The sequence below is a fragment of the Pezoporus wallicus genome, unplaced genomic scaffold (genome assembly GCF_028554395.1).
Source record: "Pezoporus wallicus isolate ANWC-B61680 ecotype Strahan unplaced genomic scaffold, APGP_CSIRO_Pwel_v1 contig_7835, whole genome shotgun sequence".
In the NCBI taxonomy this organism is placed as follows: Eukaryota; Metazoa; Chordata; class Aves; order Psittaciformes; family Psittacidae; genus Pezoporus; species Pezoporus wallicus.
In genome coordinates this window covers 1500309-1521425 of record NW_026636866.1, presented here as the reverse complement: position 1 = coordinate 1521425, position 21117 = coordinate 1500309, and the positions used below count along the sequence as shown (strand labels likewise).

The window sequence follows — 21117 nt, the reverse complement described above, 5'->3', positions numbered from 1 at the left end:
TTTTAATTTTACCTTATATATGATATAAAGCCATTATAGCAAGGCAATATTATAAAACATTAACTAATGTCTCATTAAAGCAAACTGTATGAGATTTCTTAGGACTTTTTCTAGTGCAATAACCTGATTAAAATGTTCAAACGATTAAAAGGAAGACTGCATCACTGAGTGTTTCTATCCGAGTAGACAGTTGTACCATCTGTGTCCCATGGGAAAGTGTCACCCAAACCTCTTGAAGCTGAGGGGAACTTTCCCATTAACTTTGATCTCATGGTGAGGATCATCGTAAGCCTGCCAGACCTGTCACGTCTCACACCTCCTGGCAGAATATTTCCTTGGACAGGAAGACCAGGACAACAGGTCCTCAGGAACCTGACATAAATATTTTAGGGTGATACTTCAAGGAGGAAAGCAGACAAAACCAGATAAATATTTACTTTTTGAAAATACTATTACTTCAGACTGATTTTTTAAGAAATGGCATGGCATTGCAATGAATAAAAATATCACGTACTTCCTATAAAGCAAAATATATTTCATTAAGATAAAGTCTTGATCAAGATTTTGGGCCAGAAAGCTACCCTGCTAAACATTTAAAAGGACATAGAGCTGCTGGACTGTACAGAAGGGAAGCTGTTTATACCTTATTATTATTTCTTATTGTTTGAGCAGTGTGTGCTATATTTCATATCAAATGCCTGCCAGGGTTCTGATGATTAGGCCTTTATTTTTTCTTTTTTCAGTGAGATTTTTCTGTATATCCAAAAGCAAGGCATGTACTTAATCGTTCAAAGTCCTTGAAAGGAAAATTACTCTGCATACATGATCTTCACACACTTAATTTTTATTTTCTATTGTCTTTCCTCTAAGTTACTACACTAAATTGAAACTATTAATAGATTGTATTGCTTATAAAACAAATTAATTGGAAATCTATTCCTTTTTTATAGTGCATGTGAAAAGCTTTTGAAGACTGATTTATAGAAAGAAGTTGTGTACAATTCTAGTGCGCAGACATCAATTTATAAAAGGAGCAAACTCTAGCAGGTTAACTTCCCTATTGTCCACTAAAGCAACTGTACTACAGTGCAAAATCTATACAAAGCAGTGACAGAGTCTGAAAGTGAGAATAACTTAGAAATCTTAGTGTGGTTGCAAGAAATAAGGCCTGACTTTAGTGGGGTGGAGGGGAGCTGCTTCATTGGTAGATACTCTTAGAAGATATAAGTAGGATTATGAAAGTTTAAGTAAAATACAACTTATTAACCAAAGCAGAAAGTACAGGAATTCTAAAGAAGGCATTTAATTACTTTCTATCATGAAAGCAAGCTGATGAAAAGATATGTAGGATTAAGTAAGAAAAGAATAAAATAAATGGAAGAACTTTTAAATGGAAAATTCCATTGTTACATCTTTCATTAGAAAGTAAATCCTATGGAGGAGTTGGATTTTTCACCCCATAGTGCTATAAGCTTTTCGGTAAAACAGCAATAGTGTAATTGAAATCCATTTTACACCATTTTCCCTTGGATGACTTAGAATTAGATCAATTTATATTCTGTGGATATAACCCAATGAGAGTATAAATGCAGCCACTAGAATTGTTTCTGTCTATGAGCAAAGCTAGTATCATTTACTGATTCATTACACTCTCAGCGGGGTCCTTTATTTCAAAAGCTACCTGGAATTATTACTAGCAATAGTACACTAAACTCTAAAAAAAGATTTGCATAAAAAATCAAGTTAAAAAAAATTATAATAGAAATTAAAAGTAACATTTGATGACTATTTTGATTAAATACCAAGTTTAAATGGTAAGTAGCTCAAATGGAAGTTTTTTTTTCCTCCAACTCCAACTTAGAATGCGCCTATTTAACCAAAATACTATGTTCCTGATAATATGCCTGAAATAATAGACAGTAATCCCATTAATATTTAACAATATAAACATCAGGCAAAGGTTATACATTTGGAATCATAGAATATGTTTTTTGCATTAGGGTGCTAATTTTAGAAATAACCTCTCTCTGCCTAGGCCTGCTGATGCATGGTTGTCATAGCAAGTCAGTAATTGAGTTTTCTGGGCATTTTGACCACTGTTACAAATTTACAAAGCAGATTACAGAGCAGAAACGCAATTTCCATCCTCACCTTTATAACTTTGCTTTCTGTTGTGGGAATCGGTATGTTTATGGAGGGAAATATAATCTAAGTGCACCTAATTTGTGAGAATGCGATTTCTGATGTTATCCCAGTGAGCTTCATTTTGATTCATTTGATAACAGATTATGTAAAAATTTGGCATTAGGGAGGTATCATAAAACTTATTATCTTTTCTTACCTAGGCAGAGAATATTGTTTTAGACTATTATTAATTGAAAATCAAAGAAAATGTTCATTTTCAGCTGCTGTGCAAAGTTCCTCAAGAAACCTCTTTCACAGTGATCAGTTGTAGACCTTAGTGGGCAAATGGCTTTGTTCAAATTCTTCTTTATAAGCTGGGCCCAGAAATCATGCTAAACTTTTGTAGATCCAGAGGTGCTGTTTGGGGGTAAGGATGAAGCACCTATTTGAAAATCCTCTGAAAAAGGTACTGTCAGACAGTTTATCAGGTGGTTCATCCTTGTCTTGTGACTGCCACAATCTTGTGGTGTCTCAGCTACAGTTTCTATCATTTCTATCATTCTGCATCAGTCGGGGTTCTATCATTTCTTGTCCCTGCGTTTGTCTCCTTACCTTACCTGGTCTGGGGTAAGAGGGCGCTGTCATAGTCAGATACTATAATCTCCATAGCTGTCTAGTTTATAGGGGATTGCAAGGCTATTTCACCATTAGCAGATAGAACAGATCAGTAGAAGCAGATCTGTAGAGCAAAATAGTTTATGCTGAGGACCTCACTGCCATACTGTACACTGTAATTTTTCATTTGAGACAGCTCTAGTATGGTCCCCTCAACTGAACCACACTGGTGGCTGGAGAGAATTAGGTGATGCCCAGGACATATTTTTCAGTTGAATTTTGGAGGAAATAAATCCAGCTGCCACACTCTGAATATGCATCTAGGTTTTGATGTTTAATGAGGTGTAGAAGGGCACTGTATGGGTTTGTGATGTCTTGGAGTGATGGGGCAGATTAGTACAAGTGGTGCATTGGCATCCAAGCAGATCTCAGTGAAATAAAATTGTTTAATCTAAATTCACCCCTGGTGAGATTATAGATGGCTTGATAGTGGCACATAATAAAACAATCAGCATTAGGTTACACTTTGTTTTCTGCAATCCATTCCTTCAAAAGTCTGTACTAAGTAGTGCAGTATGGGAGTAGAGAAGCCTACACTGTCCAGGATTTAAGCTGTAATAGAGGTTTGTTGCTTGGTTCAGAGATGATTCTGTGAGGAAAGAGGTGTTAGGAATAAGCTTAGCTTGAACTGCTTCAGGTTTTACCTCTGCCTTGTTCAAACCCACTTCTTGGCACCTTAAGATGAAACTTTAGCTCCCCTCTGCCTCACTTTGAAGATGCCTTTTCTGGGACACACATTCCTGAAAGGCATTATTTATCGTTCAGAGCTCTTTGGTACCCTCCCCCAAAGTCTGCAGGAACCACTTCAGGACTTCTTGAGTCTGTTTCAGGCTCAAGGAAGAGCAAATTGAAGCAGTGATAAGCATGCTTGACAGAGCCTTTTTTGTCTGTCTTCCGTGAAGGATTCCCATGTTGCAGGCTGCAGGTATAATGTGTGCTTATCAATGAGATCCCTGATAACTGACATTGGCTGCTGTCCACACAATTTAGGAAAGTAATTTGTTTCCAGTAAACAGAAGGGAGTGCTGACAAGCTGCATGTTATTGCTTTTGTATGAAATATTTATACCATGGATTGATCGCCTTCCCCAATGGGTTAAATGCCTAGAACTTCTCATTAGCTTCCGGAGTCCGTGTTGCAAAAACACAGGCACAGACATCATCTTGTGATTACTGATGAGCAAGAGTTCTCTAATTCTGATGTGACTGTACCTGCAGCAAGGCAGATATTATTACTATCATCTTCCTCTTATGAGGAATTTGGGGACTCTTTTTCAAAGTGTGTTTTTTGGGACCTTTGGCTCTCATGCTTTTGCTGCCACGATGATTTGGAAAGCAACCTCTTGCACTTTGTTCTGCTTTGTTTTAAATGTGAAACATTAAAATGGGAACCTGCCAGTTTTACAAGAGACACGAGCATCTTATATTGTGGCATGAAATCATATGTGCACCTTCACACCCCAATGGAGTGTACTGATGCAGACAGTTATTTATTCTGAAACAAACCTCTTGATATGCTCTGTTAACTGTTACCTTTGTAAAAATAATACAGTATGAACTGGCAGAGTGTATAGTAGTTTCAATATTCCCTTAGAAGTGTATTAATCAGGAGATAATTCTGGGGAGAATGGTGGCTCCTACCCCCATCAGACTGTTAACATTTCTGATTGTATGTTCCAAATTTAATGAAAAAGTCCTCAGAATGTTTTTGTTATTGGCACTGTTACAGTGTTCAGTGTTCCTACGCCTCATTTCTCAGTAAGGCTTAGGAAGCGTTAAGCATCAGGGAAACTCTGTCACCCATTCCATCAGTAGTTTTATCTGAGGTTAATTAATGTGAATATCATACAGTGTTTTGTACCCAGTATCAGGAAAAAAAAGAAATATAAACACCAGTAGGTGTATAGTCAATAAGGACTAGATGTAATGTTATCATTTCAGCGCTGTTTTGGTACTCAAAAGGACCAGGTTAGCAGAATATTAGGTGTTTCATATACAAGAATGGTCAAGTGTTTCTCTTTTGTGCAAGCTCTGTGAAAGGGGAAATGCAAACATTAGGAACATGCAGCACATGGGAAGGTGTGTTAGGACAGTGTGTCACCGTGTAAGGTCAGAGCTACGAAGAATTAGGGGTAATGGAAAGGACACCCCAGCTTGGGAAGGCATCATGACCACATTATGAGTATCAACTTCAAAAGAAGCTTACAGCTGCCTTAGCCTCAAGCCCACCTCCCTCAGAGTTACATACTTCATCTCGCAACGGGTATGTCTGTGACTGCTGGAAGGTTGTGCATGCTTGAGGCAGTGAGGTGGACCACCACATACTGGAATTTGGAGCAACTTGAGTCTAACAAGCATGAATATACATTTCCTTTAAACTCAGGACAATCCTTGGAAAGGCACAGCAGTAATGATAGTTTCAGTGACATGTAAACACAAAGGGAATGTTTGCTTATAACAGGGCCTATAGTTGCATATAGACTATAATGTAGTTCCCTTTATTCAGACCTAATAACGGGGAGTAGACACTCACTATAGCTATTGCCTGTTCTTGACAGAAGGTTTAGGTGAGATGAGTGTGGCAGTTGTATTCCCGACACCTCCAAGTATGAAATAAAAGTGGAATGATCAAATGCTTTAAAATCAGCAAGAGGAGTTACATAATAATGGATGCTTTCACACTGGAATGAAAGGTTTCAGCAGTACTGTTTAATTATGAAGAGCAACTGAATTTGAACAACTGAAAAGAAAAAAAGAAAAGGAAATTGCATGCATTGCTCTAGAAGGAAACCTGAAACACAGTTTGTGTTTTAAAAAGAAAAGAATGATTTAATGACATTTGACAGTAAGCATTTTCGTTGGGACATTGTGATTCATATTCTCCATTTCCATTCAAAATTATTAGAGTGCTTTATATTTGTAGCACAGCGGACATAGAAAATGTTTCTTTTGCCAAAGCATGAGCATCTAGTGAATAGCTGTTGCAGGTCAACATGCCACTCTGATCCGCATAAATTATACTCTGGAAATATCTTGGCTGGTAAAAATTGGTATTAGGGGTACTAACATCAATGGTGGCATATCTTTTATGATAATTGAGGATTTTGTTTAGAATACAGAATATTTGTTCTCTTAGGGCTTGGTTTTGGTAGTAGCTTAAATAACAGTCATAATTTAAATGGAAATATCTCAGACTAAATGGAGCTTCAATCACTGTTCTGTCCTAGAAACTGGTGTTCTCTACCCAAGGAGAAATTCCTTATTAATAACATTCTCAATGTAAGGATGCTCCCGTAGGTGAAGCTAATGTCTGCAAAATTCTTTGGTGCTTGTATGTAACAGTCAAGATGCACATGTTTGTACAGTGAGTGAGCAGTAAAAGATAGTTTTTCACTGCAGATCTGTAATACTTCTCAAAAGAAAGCTTGTCACCCATCATGGCTGGGAACTTTCCCCAAAGTGATTTGAATTCCATAGCAAGTCTAAATCCTAATTTGCATATCAGTAAAAAATAATTTTACACAAAATATTAGAAACATGCACATACTATTCCTGTATTTCCATGTAAAAATAAACCAAACATATCCTTTTGTATCAGCCCTATAGTTATGGCATTCTGAAGAATTAAAAGTGTTGATCCTACACATCATATGCATTAAAAAGTAACAGATTTCCTCTTGATGGAAAACAGATATTTCTGGTCAGGGAAGCTATTTATATTTAGCACTTTGGAGCAGTTTATTTCCTTTTTTAACAGCAGCGTCTAAAGGAGAAGTTTAGTCTTCCTTTGAATTCCAGATATACCTATGAACTATATGTCTCCTATGGGTAGTAAATAGGTATTGATTTTCTTCATAACAGACTTACATTATTGCACTGATTAAAATTTAGACCTTCCTTTGTGATATAAAAAAATGGAAATTGGTAATCTAAAGAGGATTTACATTACAAAATTGTTTGGGCTTTTATATTCATCAAACTGTAATTCAAACTCTGAATTTAAAGCTTCTGTGTATATTACCCTTTTTATAGTGCAACAATTAGCATGTAAAATACATGCTGATATTACAATTATAAAAGCGTTATGTCTGTTAGAACTGCTAATAGCCACGTTGCTTCATTTTTTTTTATTCTATATTTGTCAAAATCCTGAGAGCATACTCTACAATAGTAGATTCAATGTTGATAGTGTTGCTCAACAAGAACATTTATTATGTCTAAATACGAGATATTCAGTAGATAATATATGCGATTATCATCTTAAGTGAACACAACCATTTATTTAGCCTCAACTGAAATTATTTAATCCTAAGAATTTTTTTGTCTGGTTGGTATTATGAAGACATTAGTAACAGCTATGATATGATAGAACACTACTGATATGGTATTATGCATGCATACATAGTTTATAAAAAGAATTATAAATAGAACTGTTGAGGCATAGTTGCATTGTTGCAGAAAATAATAATATCCACAAAATAGTAAACCCCCTCTCTACTGGTACTAAGTATTAAAATAGCCTAAAAGGATACTTCAAATCCTTACAAGAGGTTTGAACATTCTATGTAGTGTTTGCTTCCCACCTACTGTTTGCTTTGATCTTAGCAACAGAGTACCTAATGTAAAGTTGGGAATCCCTGTTCCCCTCGGTTAGTTTTAGATGAAGCACTGAAGTGTCAAATGAAGGCTTGGGTGTGCTGATGCTAATGGATGTGCAAATGGAATTGCACATCCATTGTTTTTCTGGATGTGCAGTTCATAGGTTTTTTACAGTAACTGTAGACCAGTGGATGAAGCTGTAGCTATAGGCACTTCATGGGGACACCCAGCCAGGAGGAAACACTGGAGAGATTGTTTCTGGAGTCCATCATTATCTGGTTTAATTCAGCACTACCTGAAAGTAGTCACTTTGTTTGTTCCACCTGTGTGTAGCTGCACTGAACTGTTTATTTCCCTTTGTTGTGATTAGATCCTGCTGGCTTTGTCAGGGATCTGAAAAAGTGCCTTTCTGGCTTCTCATTGCTTTACTAGTGCTGCACCAGTTATGTCAAGGCAGCAGGGGAGAGAAATCTGATAAGAATGCTAACACTGGTGAGAATGGCAGTGGGAAGTCCTTCAAGGGAAACACTTAAGGCATAGCTCACCTCCTTGGCAAACCAAACAATTTGCCAGTGTCACCCCTGCAGTGGCTAAATGACTGGAGTGAAAATTTATGGGGACAGGAATGGTTCTCCTGCTGTAATTATACAAACCCTCTCAACAGTGTTTCACTCCACAGAGTCACAGTTGATAAATAATAAGCCACAGAAGCAGTGACTTAATGTTCCTTTATTAAAATCATGTATTATCCATTTTATGTTATGTATTATCCGTTTTTTGTTGAGGGTTGTTGCAGGTTTATGTTGCTAGCATCTCACTATCTGAATGGCAGTAATCAGATTGGTTTTGCAAGAGGCAGTAGGTCACAGCTTTGAGAAGCAGGAGGCCTGGTTTTAGTGACAGGCAATATGATGGTGGGACAACATTCAGAGCAATTGTGGGGTCCCAAAATGCTACTGGTAGTGAGTTCTGCTCAATATATACATGTGTACATATTTATACATATGTGTAAATATGTATATATATTTGCATACGTATCCCTTACCCACACAGTGTAGCACGGATGGGGAAGGTGAAGGAAGGCAGTTAGTAAGGGAACTACTCTATCCACAGATCTCCACTCTCGTGCCCCAGGATTTACCAGTAGTGTGATAAATGACACAGACCCAAATTGCTGCTAGTGCCTGAATTAACTGGGCTAACATAAGAGAAATGCTAAAAAACCTTCTGCCCAATCTCCTAGTGAAAACAGTATCTGATGGGAACACTCCTTTGCTCCGGGTTTGGATCTGTTAGGAGCTGCTTTCTCTAACAAAGCAAATATTTGGTGACAGAACTAGATGTAGAAAGTGTTGCTTCGCAGGAAAGTGTGAAGTATTTATAATGATATGAAATACTACTCAAAATTCAATGTTTTTCACATTCTGTTGTGAGCTTAAACATTGGACTCCTGTCACAGAAATTTCTGCTGCAGTAGACAATTTCTAGCATAAATGGACTTGCTTTCAATAGAAAATGGGACAGTTTTTAAAGGAAAAAAGGCCAATTTGTGAATAAAAATGGGCTTCTTTCTGAGCAAAGAGGCTTATAAACATGAAGTGATAAATGGCTTTGCAAGTTTTCCATACAATAATAATGAATTTTTAATCAAAATAATGAAAAAGCTGCTCCTAGGGGAGGGGGGAAAAGCTCCATTCAGGTTTTAATACATTGAATACATTTTAGAAAATAGATGTATAAAAACTGTAAATTTTGTTCTACTCTGTCATCTCAATTTGTGTCTGAGACATGTCAGTAATATTTCTTTGTGTATATTTATGATGCTATAAATCAAAATCCTGTTCGTGATTTGCTGCCTTCTGAGATTAATTTCATAGAATAATGCTGTAAAACTTAATAAAATCCATTTCTTAGGATCCCCTATGTGGCAATGGCGCCTGATTTTCTAGTAGTCCATATGTTTTTAGAACTAAGTATATCTTCTGGCTTGACTCGTGGATTATACATTCAAATGAATAACTTTGTAGTAGGTGATCTGACGAACATGTTACACGGTTGCTTCTCTCGTGGCCTGAAACTGCTTCAGGAACCAAGTACTACGGAATTGGGATCTCCTTACCATATGTGCTCCTCTGGACCTGTTCAAGCGAGTCCTGAGGAAGGCCACAGAAGTGGTCAGAGGGCTGAAGCACCTCTCCTATAAGAAAAGGCTGAGAGAGCTGGGGCTGTTCAGCACAGAGAAGGCTCCAGGAAGACTTATTGTGGCTTTTCAGTACTTGGAGGAGACTTTAGATGGGGACAGATTGTTTAATAGAGCCTCTTGTGGTCGGACAAAGAGTAATGGTTTTCAAGTAAAAAAGGGTAGGTTCAGACTAGGTATAAGGAGGAAATTTTTTTATGATAAGAGTGGTGAGACAGTGGAACAGGTTGCCCAGAGAGATGGTAAATAAGTCATCCAAGGGAACATTCAAGGTCAAGTTGGATGGAGCTCTGAACAACCTGGTATAGTTGAAGATGTCACTGCTCATTGCAGGGCAGGGTCAGCTAGATCACATTTAAAGGTCCCTTCCAACCCAAAACATTCTATGTTCTCTGCTAGGATAAGCCCTACTTCAGCTTCCTTGATTCTGCTTTATCTATGGGTGGTAGACAGTGATCATTGTGCTGATATATGGAGTTTCACACCAGTTTTGTTGCTGCATGTGTATTCTCTGGAAAAGCATTAGATAAAGGACAGAGAATGTGTGATGTCTAAGATGTGTAACCTTGGTTCTTATAAGCGCAGTTAGCCGGTCTGAGGTTCAATTAGCCCTCTAGCAGTGGTGCCCTAACCACCCTTTCAGGCATCACTATGTCGCTTTGCCCCTGTGATCCAGGCTTTATTTTTAAGTGTTTGAAAAAACATTCCTGAGCACACCTGACATTCTTACCATATAATTTTAAAGGTGTCTGCAGCACTTTCTTACCTGTGTCCTCCACTGATGATGCAGCATATATGGCCTTTGGGCAGATGGTTCCTTACAAGGCAGCCATACAAGTGGTGACAATATTCATTTTAATTAATTGCCCAGTCTTGTCTCCAGTAAAATCCATGTCAAAATTCTCTCTGAGTTCCGTAGGAGCAGGTTCTGATTCTGATCACAGCTCCCTTTGATGGGATGTATTACTAACCCGTTGTCCAGCTTGCAAACAGATGTGCTTTCATGCCTGATGCAAGAGGTGAATAAGAAATGCTGTCACATTCCCTTTGCAGAACAGTAGCCACAATTGTTTTTTTCCGAGTTTTAGGTGTCTTTCAGTGGAGGGAAATTAAGTATAGCTTTTACAATGGACCTGTGCTTTGTGGTTCTACATTAGGTAGGCAGTTAGATAAGTAACCATGCCATAGGAATTGGATATCATAGATGTAAATCATTACTTTTATTACACATATTTGCTTTGTACAATAACAGGCAGTCTACCCATTTTAGAAACTGCTTTCTTGTTTCTTACAGTGAAGCAAACTTAGATTACCATTCTAAATGCTAGTAAACAGAATTAATGTGATTTAATAAAATCAAGTGAATGTATATGTAGATTGTGACATTAGTATTTAACTGTATGCTTATCCTAACACTGAAGAAGCAAGCTGCTAAATTTTGGTGCACGGAAGTGTAAGTTTACTTTAAGTGCAGGTATATATTAATTTCTTTCCTCTTTCATAATCTCCTTAAATAACAGGATAGATTATGTACTGTTTACCAGTATTATAGTATACCTTCATACTGTATTCCAGCTAAGGTTTCCATTGTGTCAGCTGAAGCCCATAGAAAGCTGTGTTTCTGATTTGGTAAAACACTGTGATAACCATGATCTCTTTCTATGCTATGTTTGAGCATGTAAAATTAAGTTTTAGAATATTTATTTATTATTTTAATGTATTTATTATTTAAAAGTAGATTGTAATCTGCTGTGGGTTGTTTTTTAACCTTTCTTTTTTTGTGTTTGTCTGGTTGGTTGGTTTGGTTTGGTTCTTTTTCAGACAATGGAAACTCCACAATATGAACTAGTTATTGAAGCTAAGGATTTGGGTGGCCATGATGTGGGACTGTCTGGTACAGCAACTGCCACTATTGTTATTGATGACAAAAATGATCATGCACCAGAATTTACCAAGAAGGAGGTAAGAGTTTACCATCTGTGTTCTACAAAATGGTGTATGTAATTCTAATTGGTTTATTTCTAAATATAAAACTATTCCTTAATGGAAGACAATACTTAAAGACATCTTTTTAGCTCGATGTGACAGACTTTCCTGGAGCTGCTCTTTTCTCTTTTTACGTTAATAAATTTCAAAGCTCCCTCTTGCCTACATTCCAGCTTAAGCCTTTTGATGGTCAGGAACATGGATGAAAGCAACATGTTTTGCCCTGGATTCAGTGGTTCACCTGTGAGACAGCTAGTCTTGTCAGTTCTGTAATGAAACTCTAGTCCTATAAGCTCTACATTTAACCTACAGGTGGAATTTGCAAGGAAAGTCTTTTCCTGTGCAAGTTGAATTCCACTGAAGAATGCTGAAAAGTCTGGAAAAAAGAAAAAGCAACTTAAACCAAAAGATATTCACTGCCTGCAGGAGAGCATAATGGTGCTATAGCAATGTTTCTGGTTTCAGGCAAAGCATCTACCAAATTTCCTGCCCTTCTCACACTGCTCTCTTGCTTCTCCTACATTTATTATTAATCTGATTTTTTTAATTGTTTCTTTTTGCCTCTGGTATCTGGAGAGGATGAGGCAGTGTCAAAAGTTTTACCTAATAACAGCTAGTTTGGATTTTGCTGTAGAAGTTTCCTGAGGCTCTGCAGATTTTGAGGAATATTCCCAAAAGATGAGAAGTAAGCTTGAGGGATGCTGATTTTAAGGTAGTTTTAGAAGAAGAAAAGGAAAGCCCATTGCTGTAGAAGTTTTGAGCTTCTCCTTAAGGTATGTTTTTACCTGGTTTCATTTTTCTTTTCTAGCCTAATTTTAGCAATTTGACAACAGATAGCTTTGAAACAAATTACTGCAATTTTACCTCAATAATTATTTATTTTATAAATGCAAAGTGGATAAGCAGATTTAAAAAAGGGTTTGGGGGGCTTTTTTTTGGATTTGTTTTGGTTTTGTTTGTTTTGGATTTTTTTTGTTTAGAAAAGAAGAAACAAGAAACCATGACAATTTTTGCCAACAAGAATATTATTTTTCATTAATCATTGGTAATTACTGTGATTACTTAAGTAAATGATTTGGCAAGAACATTTCAGTTACCTAGAAAGTACCATGGAGAGCCTGATTCAAACCTTTTATGTCCCTAAGTGATAATTAAGTGGCTTTTATCAAACTATTAATTCTCTTAGAATTACCCTTTCAATCAAGCATTTAATACTCTGAAAGCTGTTTCCTGACAATCAATATTTAAAATATGCTCAAAACATTGTTTTTTCTTTTTTTTTTTTTTTTAGCCCTCTTTTACATGTAAAAACGGAAATGTAAATGTAAAATGTAAAATAAATGTAAAAGGAAATGTAAAATGAAATGTAAAAGGAAAACTCAGTCAGTTTAGAAATAGGAAATGATTGTATTAGCAATATTAATAGCAATTCATGTCAATCAGAGTCATGCCTACTTGAATTTCCAGACACTGAGATTTCTTCTGTAGAAGAAATATTTCTATAATAGTATGTTCTGTTTGACTTAATGGTTTGGTAATTTGGGCAAGTATGATAAAAAACTTATGGGCCTGCCTAGGCAGTATCTATTTCTGTGGAAATTCAGACAGTAAAAGGTACTCTGTACCCTTGAAAGTCTGGTGGTCTCAGTATAGAAATAAAATAGCAGGTGTGAAGAGATAGCATTATGTTGCTTTCTGGCACTTTATATCACATGCAAATTTTCCCATAGAGACATCTTTCTTCTTTTTCTTTTTTTTTTAATGCATCGTGACATGTTTTTGAACTTTTCACTATTTAGAGATGTTAATGACCTCAGAAATCTTCCCTCTGCTTTGCTAAGGGATATTCTTACTCCATGAATAAGGCAGGAAAAATCTGTCTTTAGACATATGGTGCCAGGCCCCTTTAGAAACATATGCTCTATTTAAAATAAGAAGTGTAAGAGGAGGAAGAGTGTGTATTAATAGAGCTAATGCCACTTTATTTGGCTTACTGCTTTATGTATTTAGTTGTGTTAAAATACCAGTTGTATACCACATGATGCAATACTTCTGATTTGAATAAGACTTGAAAGAAAAAGACATATCCTACAAGATAACTTTTGAAGTAGAAAGCTCAAATTCATTAAATCTGAAGGTTTGGTTTCAGAGTGCAACCTCTTTTATTAATTTGAGATTGGCTGCTTTAGGATTGGGTTCTTACGCTATGGACATGTTTTCCCAGCTGTCTTTCTTCTATTTAAGGTTACTTTTTCTCAATGCATTTTTGCCTTTTATAAAACAAATGCTTACTTACTGACCTATGTTTTCTTCTGACAGCACAATTTCCACCTAAAATAGCTCTGCCTTCATTTGTCATATATTGTTGATGAAGCTTAATTAAGCCAAGTTTTCAATGTGTTCACTTCCTCTGTAAGTGCAGGGGTTAAATACATTCCTGACCTGACACAGTGAAAGCCAGTGAAGTTATGAAAGCTGGATGTGTTCAATAGTCACGGCAGCATATGTGTGCAAGACTGGATGCCCTAGACTGTGCACTAGATGGTGATTTGTAGAATGCAGAATGCATTGCTATATGTTTCTTAATAAATACATGTATTATTTTAATAATGTTAACATAAAGGCAGAAGTTTAATGATCTTTTTCATAGCTTTTTCCAAAATTGAAATTTTTCATATTTCTATTTCCAGGAAGTTTTATATATGTTAGCAGATATTTCTTTGGTTTCTCAGTGCAAGGCAACCTCAGCCATGTGCGAGCATGGCTCTGTTGAAGATGAGTTTTATCTTTTGCCACTTGACCAATCTCTTCCTTTTTGTTTATCCAGAAACAAGCTTATAGATTTACCCCTAAGCAATGATACACTTCTGTGTACTTCCATTTACTATATTTTATTCCTGGGAGGTCAGGCCCTTACATACCTATTAAAAATGTTCATTAATGGCTTTATTTAATGTTTTCCGAGAGGTCTAAATGATCCTTTGTTGCTGTAAGAAGTTTTTCAATAGCTTCAACTGGGTTTATGTATACCTTGTTGAAAAAGGGGGCAGTTACCTAGTGAATCTATTTTTCCATCTGCTATTTTTTAACCTGCACTCTACACCCATGTCATTCGGGTGCAGTTATGGCTTTCGTGCTTAGGGAAAAATTTGTTGATGGTGTGTCAGAGCATAATCACAGAAGAAGCTGAGCAACCTGGCTGAGATCCAACAAAGCACTTCCATTAACTTCAGAGAAATAGTTTAAGCCCTTGAGGTTATAAGTACCTGTCAGGTACTTTGATGGGTTAACGTATGAGACCCTGCTTTATGGGATTCAGCCCAGTAAACTATTTTGTTCCTGTCCCATCGTGCTACGCACTTTTGACTTGTTCTATTTCATGTATATATAGGACCACAGAATCATAGGGTAGTTAAGGTTGGAAAGGACCTTAAGATCATCTAGTTCCAACCTTTCCTTCCTGTTCATAATAGGCTCTGAACAGAGCAAAAATCAATTCAGATATGCAAACAGTACCCTGTTTCCTCTGGGGGTTTAAATAATTTAATCTCTAATGCCTAAAAGAGCAATATTTTAAAAGCTCCTCCAAAAATCCCAGGTAACAAAGTCTACCTTTTAAAAGGTCACAGTAGCTGGGATATCGTGCCAGATTTAAACTATAAAAAATGAAAATAGAGATACTTGTAAAGTTAGTGACCTCTATTTAAAATGTATAACCTTATTTCTATAATATAAAAGAATTTTTAAATTAATTTTGTGAATTATTACTGAATACAGCATGTATATTGTATCACAAAGAGCAACTTGACATTTCCTTTCCAGCAATTTCAAGCCTTCGGTTCAGCTTTTTTTCAGCAGCAAGGGATTACTTATGTGCAAATAACAAATGAAGCAAAGCAATGAATAGGAATTGATCATTCTAGAAAATCTGATACCTGCTTTATGTACTGCAAGATATTTAAACTGTGTGGAAACGAGTTAGAGTGAGTGAACGCTAATGGTGCAAAGTATTGTTTTTATACCTAGCACATTAAGAAACATGAGAATTACTTTCTAGTGTCACTTTAACAATCAGTGACTGACCACAGCAGTGTAGTATGACTGTAAAACAGTCATTTTAGTCTACAATTAATAGACTGTATTAACTATATAGTTGGTATTACATAGTAGTTACCGTGGTTGAAGTAACCACAGTTACTTCACTTTCACTATAGTGACACTGTAGCTGAAGTGTGATGAAAAATTAACTGTAGCATCTGCTAGAAGCCACAAGCTGGCAAGTCCTTCTCTTGTATCTGTTCCTGTAGTCATGGTTCTGCGCAGATCTTCCCTAAAACACAGTGGAGGAAAAAAACCATTGTTTCAACATAACAATGGTATGGATTTGACCCATTCTTTTCTACCCTTCCTCCTGTTAAAAAATCAGTCCAGCGATTCCTTCTCCTGGTCTTACATCATTCCTGAATGTAGCGTACATGCTCAAAACTGGGAGTCCACTGAGTATATTTGTCTTCTGGCTTCTGTCCTGATTTTTTAAAGTATCTATTCCCAAGGAAGAAGCTTCCATTGCTGCTCTATGGTAATACATTATGTTCCCTTAATATCATATATATTGTCTTTCCTTAATAAATGATTTCAGGCACTTGAGAGAAGAATGCAATGTTGTGATTTAAGGGGATGATTTTTCTACAGTCCACCTAGTTCTCACATCTGTCCTTCATCACAGATTTGGGACCACAGTACATCCCTGAAAGTAGTGGAACCCTGAAAAGTAGTGGGACATGTCAGAGTGCACTTAAGAAAGAGGGCCTTCTTTAGGCCAGAGAATAGTCTCATTCATGAGACAATTCCTCTTTTTGCCACTTCCAGTGTCACCTTCAATGTCATCCCTTTCTGGGACAAAGCAATGTAAAATAGAAAGAATTTTTTTCATATCAGTGAGAGTAAAATTAGGAAAATATTTTTCCTAGTTTAGATTTCTTTGAACATATGTTCTTAGAAATTAATTTTCCAGTTAAACAAGGAAGCTTGCCTCCTGTGAACAGAAAAAACATCAGCAGAGTTAAACCTGAGCTGTACTAGTGCGGCAAGTCTTAAGTCTAAAATATGATTTCCTCACATTTTGAATACCTCCTGTTAAATGGTTTATAAAAGAGTAATATATGACTAACATATACTTTAAGAAATGATTCATCAATTCCTATAGAGACCTAAAAGTAAATAGGTTGCTTGTCATCATGGTTTATGATGGCTTCCAGCACTGTCTTCTGATACAGTTATGTCACCCTCTGGAGTAAGACAGCCCCTGGGGTACAATATGTATCTCCATCAGCTCATGGTTCAAAGAAGATATGAGGCTTTCAGAGTACCATCTGGAGAGATTTATTTTGCAGCTCAGGTTGTGGAGAAACATGCTTGTAGCTTTGCGACTCCCTGTCTTGATTTTGGTATTGGCTAAATCATGTTGAGGACCAAGTACTCATATAAAGCGCTTTTTAGGTTCCTCCTGGCCACCTTTGCCATAATTCTTTTACAAAAATGTCTCTCTCAGACATGATATTGTTATTTTCCATGCTAGACACCTTACCAACCAGACCAGATCTGTCCAATCAGTTTTCACATTTAAAACCAATAAATCTCACCTTCCCTTCAGTGATCTGAACATCAGCCCTGGTCCCTCTTACCTTGTCTTTCAGTGAAAATGTTGCCCTTTGGGACTCCTATTTAACTTTATTCCATTCTCTGTGGGTCTTGCCAGTGATCAGGACCCTATCTTTGGACACTAATTCTGTTAATGTCGTATGATTCTCTAGACCCTTATATCTGATTTGGGAACCATGATCCTGATTGACTTCCCTGCTGGGAGGGAAGTCACTGAGTCATCCAGACTGAATAGAGGCAAAGACAGGAGCTGCCGGTCTCACTCAGGAAGGTGGTGAGAACAACCTGAGCTGGCTTTATCCTATTTCGTGTACCATTCTCTCATGCTGGATATCAGAAGGCCAAATGACTGAGCTGAGGTACCTGAGCAGCAATCAGCAGATCTGAATAGATGAGAAGGAGCTGTTGCCAGGTTAACAGTTGAGAAATAGAGCTGCACTATGGCCTAAATGTTATGGGAGCCACTCTTAAATTCTAGCAGCCTGTTCAAATCAGAGCAAACCGTCTCCAATACTGCTTTTGTCATGAGAAAGAGTTTTGTGGGATGAATAAAACCATTTCAGCAAAATCACATGAACAAAATGCACACTGGAATTTCCATTTGGCTCCCATTTTTTTGACTGTGAGACCATTTACATGCAGAGAAAGCAGAATTCATACAGAAACTCAACAGAGCAGGGCAAAGCCTCTACAGATGTTAGTAAACTTTGGCAGCTTCAGGATGGCTGGGGATCATCAGAGATGAGCTCTTTGGCCTTCTTTACTTTTTTCTAAATCTGTAAATACAGATGGGAAGGCTCCTAAAGCATATCTTAACCTTCAGAAGCCCCCTACACTAGGTAAATATTTTCACTGACCTTTTCACTCAGGTTTACTTCCACTTCATACCCTTGCAGCAGTTCACTAACACACTTGACTTATCTGAAATTCCAGGTGCCCAAAAGCCTCTTGGAAACAAATGGAAGACATTAGCTGGTATATTTTTCACACCTGAAAGGCAGAATTTAATTTCTTTGGTCATGGAAAATAATGGAAATGTGTTCAAGTATTAGAATTCCAAATGTGTCTCTGTTGTCTTAACCTAACTTCTTTCAAGTAACTTGGAAAAATGCCCGTGATCAAGAAGAATGTTTGTTAATATTTCTGAATGGTATTGTGGTGATACTAAGCTAAGGACATCTGGAAGACTTATTTAAACAATCTGGCTAATGAAATTACCTTTTTTGTTACTTTTTTTTTCTTCAATATTGCATGTCAGTTCTTATCAGAATTAGCTGGTTTGATTTTTTTTGCGTGATGCAAAATGATCAGCATCACTCAGGTTTGAATTACCAACGACCTTAAAAACAAGCGCTTTGCTTTAGCTTCACAAGTAAAAATAGAATAACTTTAGAGCAAGGAAATAAAACAAACATGCTTATTCTGTGCACTGACTGAAATAGAGGGCTCTTCAGCAAAAAGGCAGGGTTTGGAAGACCAGTGTTTCCTGTACTCATCCAGATTCGTATGGTATGCATGATAATTTGTATTCATGTGGCTTTCAGCAAGCTATCTGCATAACCAGTGTAAGCACTTTGTTCAAGAACTTTTGCAAAATATGTTTAACACTGAGCCCATCCACTTATCACATAATTAGAGCTGGATGCACTGCATAGCAGTAGGCAGCAGACTTCTACATTTATCTTTGCTTGTGAAGGGTGAGTTCATTGCTTTGTTTCTCTCCACCAAGGTCATGAAATACATGAAGTTGTCTACTTAATCTCCAGATAAACACATTTCGGTGGTACATAAAACAGAATGCCTGCTTCATAATCAGAAAGAAACACTTGTATAAGTAAAGGAAAAGTTCTGTGAATAGAAATTATCACTCTAGTGTGAAACTGGGGAGAAACACAAAGCCACTTCACTGGTTTTCCAGATCTGATTCTTTTTTCCCAGCATTCTTGTTCTCGAAGTCAGCTCACATTGTAAACTTATATTTTTGCTGGTCCTTTTCTATTTTTTGGTTTCCAGTGTTCCTTTCCTACCTTTTATTTAGTCTCCTTGATTTGTTGTGATCAGAGCAGTCCTGATGCAGACCTCTGTGTGAGTCCTTTTGTAACCCTTAGGTTATGCTTGAAAGGTCAGCAGCAAACTCGGTGGCAATAACAGCAATTCTCACTGCAGCTGGTGAATTCTCACCACAAAACCATTCCAATGCTAACTATCCTCTGAAGACTTCTTCCATCTGCTTCTGCTAACAGCAAATATCCAAGCACTGTGAGCAACAAAAAAGCCACAAAACCCCACAATTTATTTCCCTCTTCTACAAGAAATGAAGGTTAACATGCTTCCTCAATGTGGTCTATGACGTGTGAGCTTTACGATAGATATTAAGGTCAGAATTACAAAGCAAACAATAGCAGTAAGACTTTTGACTACATCTAGCACAAATGCATGTGGGCAAGTAACTTGATAATAGAAATTAAAGAGGAAGGAAGGAAAGCTCAAACAAAGGCTCTTGAGAGAAGCACAAGCTAAACAAAGATAATGTAATGTCTCCAGATCTACTCTTGGACCACTTATTCAGGGAAGGTGGATAAACATAATTATTAGCAGTCTTTGCTAGGAATGGCAATGTGATTTTCCAGTTAAATATGTTCTCTCCAGCTGGACTTCTGCAGTTGCCTTCAAATCAAATTAGCAGTGCTTTCTAGAGATTTCAATTTTAATACAAATATTAAAATTGGAGTCTATTGCCTGAGAAATTAATTTTCTTTTCCTCTGGAAATTTACTATTTTATTCTTCTCTGAGAGTAGTTTATAGCATGTTGTACTTTGTTAACTGTCCAAGGAGTTCCACCTTCAATGTTGAGTGCAGGCAGGTGAAACGCAAACTTCAAAGAAACTTCACACAATTATTTTCAGGTCAAGATGCGATAGAATGCATCAGTCTGTTTTGTCAAATTACTTTATGGTTTCTGAATTGGGAGACCTCATTTGACTATGTAACATCCAGTTGAGTGAAATCCTAAGCTCTGTGTAGAAACACTGTGGTTTCCATGCAGGGTATTCATTGCAGAGTGGCTCCTAAATCATTGTTATTTCATTCAGCCTTACCAGTTTGTAAATTGGAGGGCAGGCACTGGGGAGTAGATGACCAGGAATTACTTTTACGGTGCAACCAGCAAGTATTTTCTGTGGCTTGAAGGGACTTTTACGTACATAAAGGGTTACAGTTCCTTGCATGTGGAATGTGGAATCTTAACAGAAACACCAAGAACTCTAAATCTCCTTTTCTGACACAGCACAGATGATTTAAGGAGTAATAAATAGAGGAACTGTTAGATGTGTAGCAAAGTATCACTCTAATCCCATGAGTTAAGAAACCCACACTGTTAATATGCCGCTAGCATCTGTAGGAGTTCTATTTTTAAAGTAGGATTAAACAAGATAACACACTATAGATCTTCACATATTCAATTTGCTTCAGACAAAACCGTGTTTAATAGCAATTATACAATATGTGTGAGCTGGTATCATGGTTGCAGTTTATATGAGCAGAAGGGATTTATAAAGCTGAAGTATATTCATACAAAAATAATAGTTATACGACTGCTTAGGTCATTCCACTAAAGTGGAATGAGTTTTGTGATCAGTTTATCAATTTCTTCACTGACAAGTGAGATTTTAAGATTTTTGTCAGCAACACTAAAACTGATTTGTCTACTACAAAATTTGCTAACCATCTGTGCATACGAATCAAAATGTCAGGATTATTTAGACAAAATATCCTTTTTCCTTCTGCTCTGAAACAGTAAAATAGTGAACCGATAAAAATCACCATTCTAAAAGGAGCTTTACTTTATTCAAGCAAAATTGTTAGTAAGTATT

General features: G+C 36.9%; 1 protein-coding gene across 3 annotated transcripts in view; it reads left to right on the top strand.

Moving 5' to 3' along the window:
* The window catches only part of CDH13 (cadherin 13), a 482776-nt gene that overhangs the window by 382576 nt on the left and 79083 nt on the right, over window positions 1-21117 (top strand). For all 3 annotated transcript variants that reach the window (XM_057401919.1, XM_057401917.1, XM_057401918.1), the window contains exon 8: window positions 11419-11559. In XM_057401919.1, coding sequence (XP_057257902.1) covers window positions 11419-11559 — 141 coding nt within the window. The remainder of the gene's footprint in view (window positions 1-11418; window positions 11560-21117) is intronic.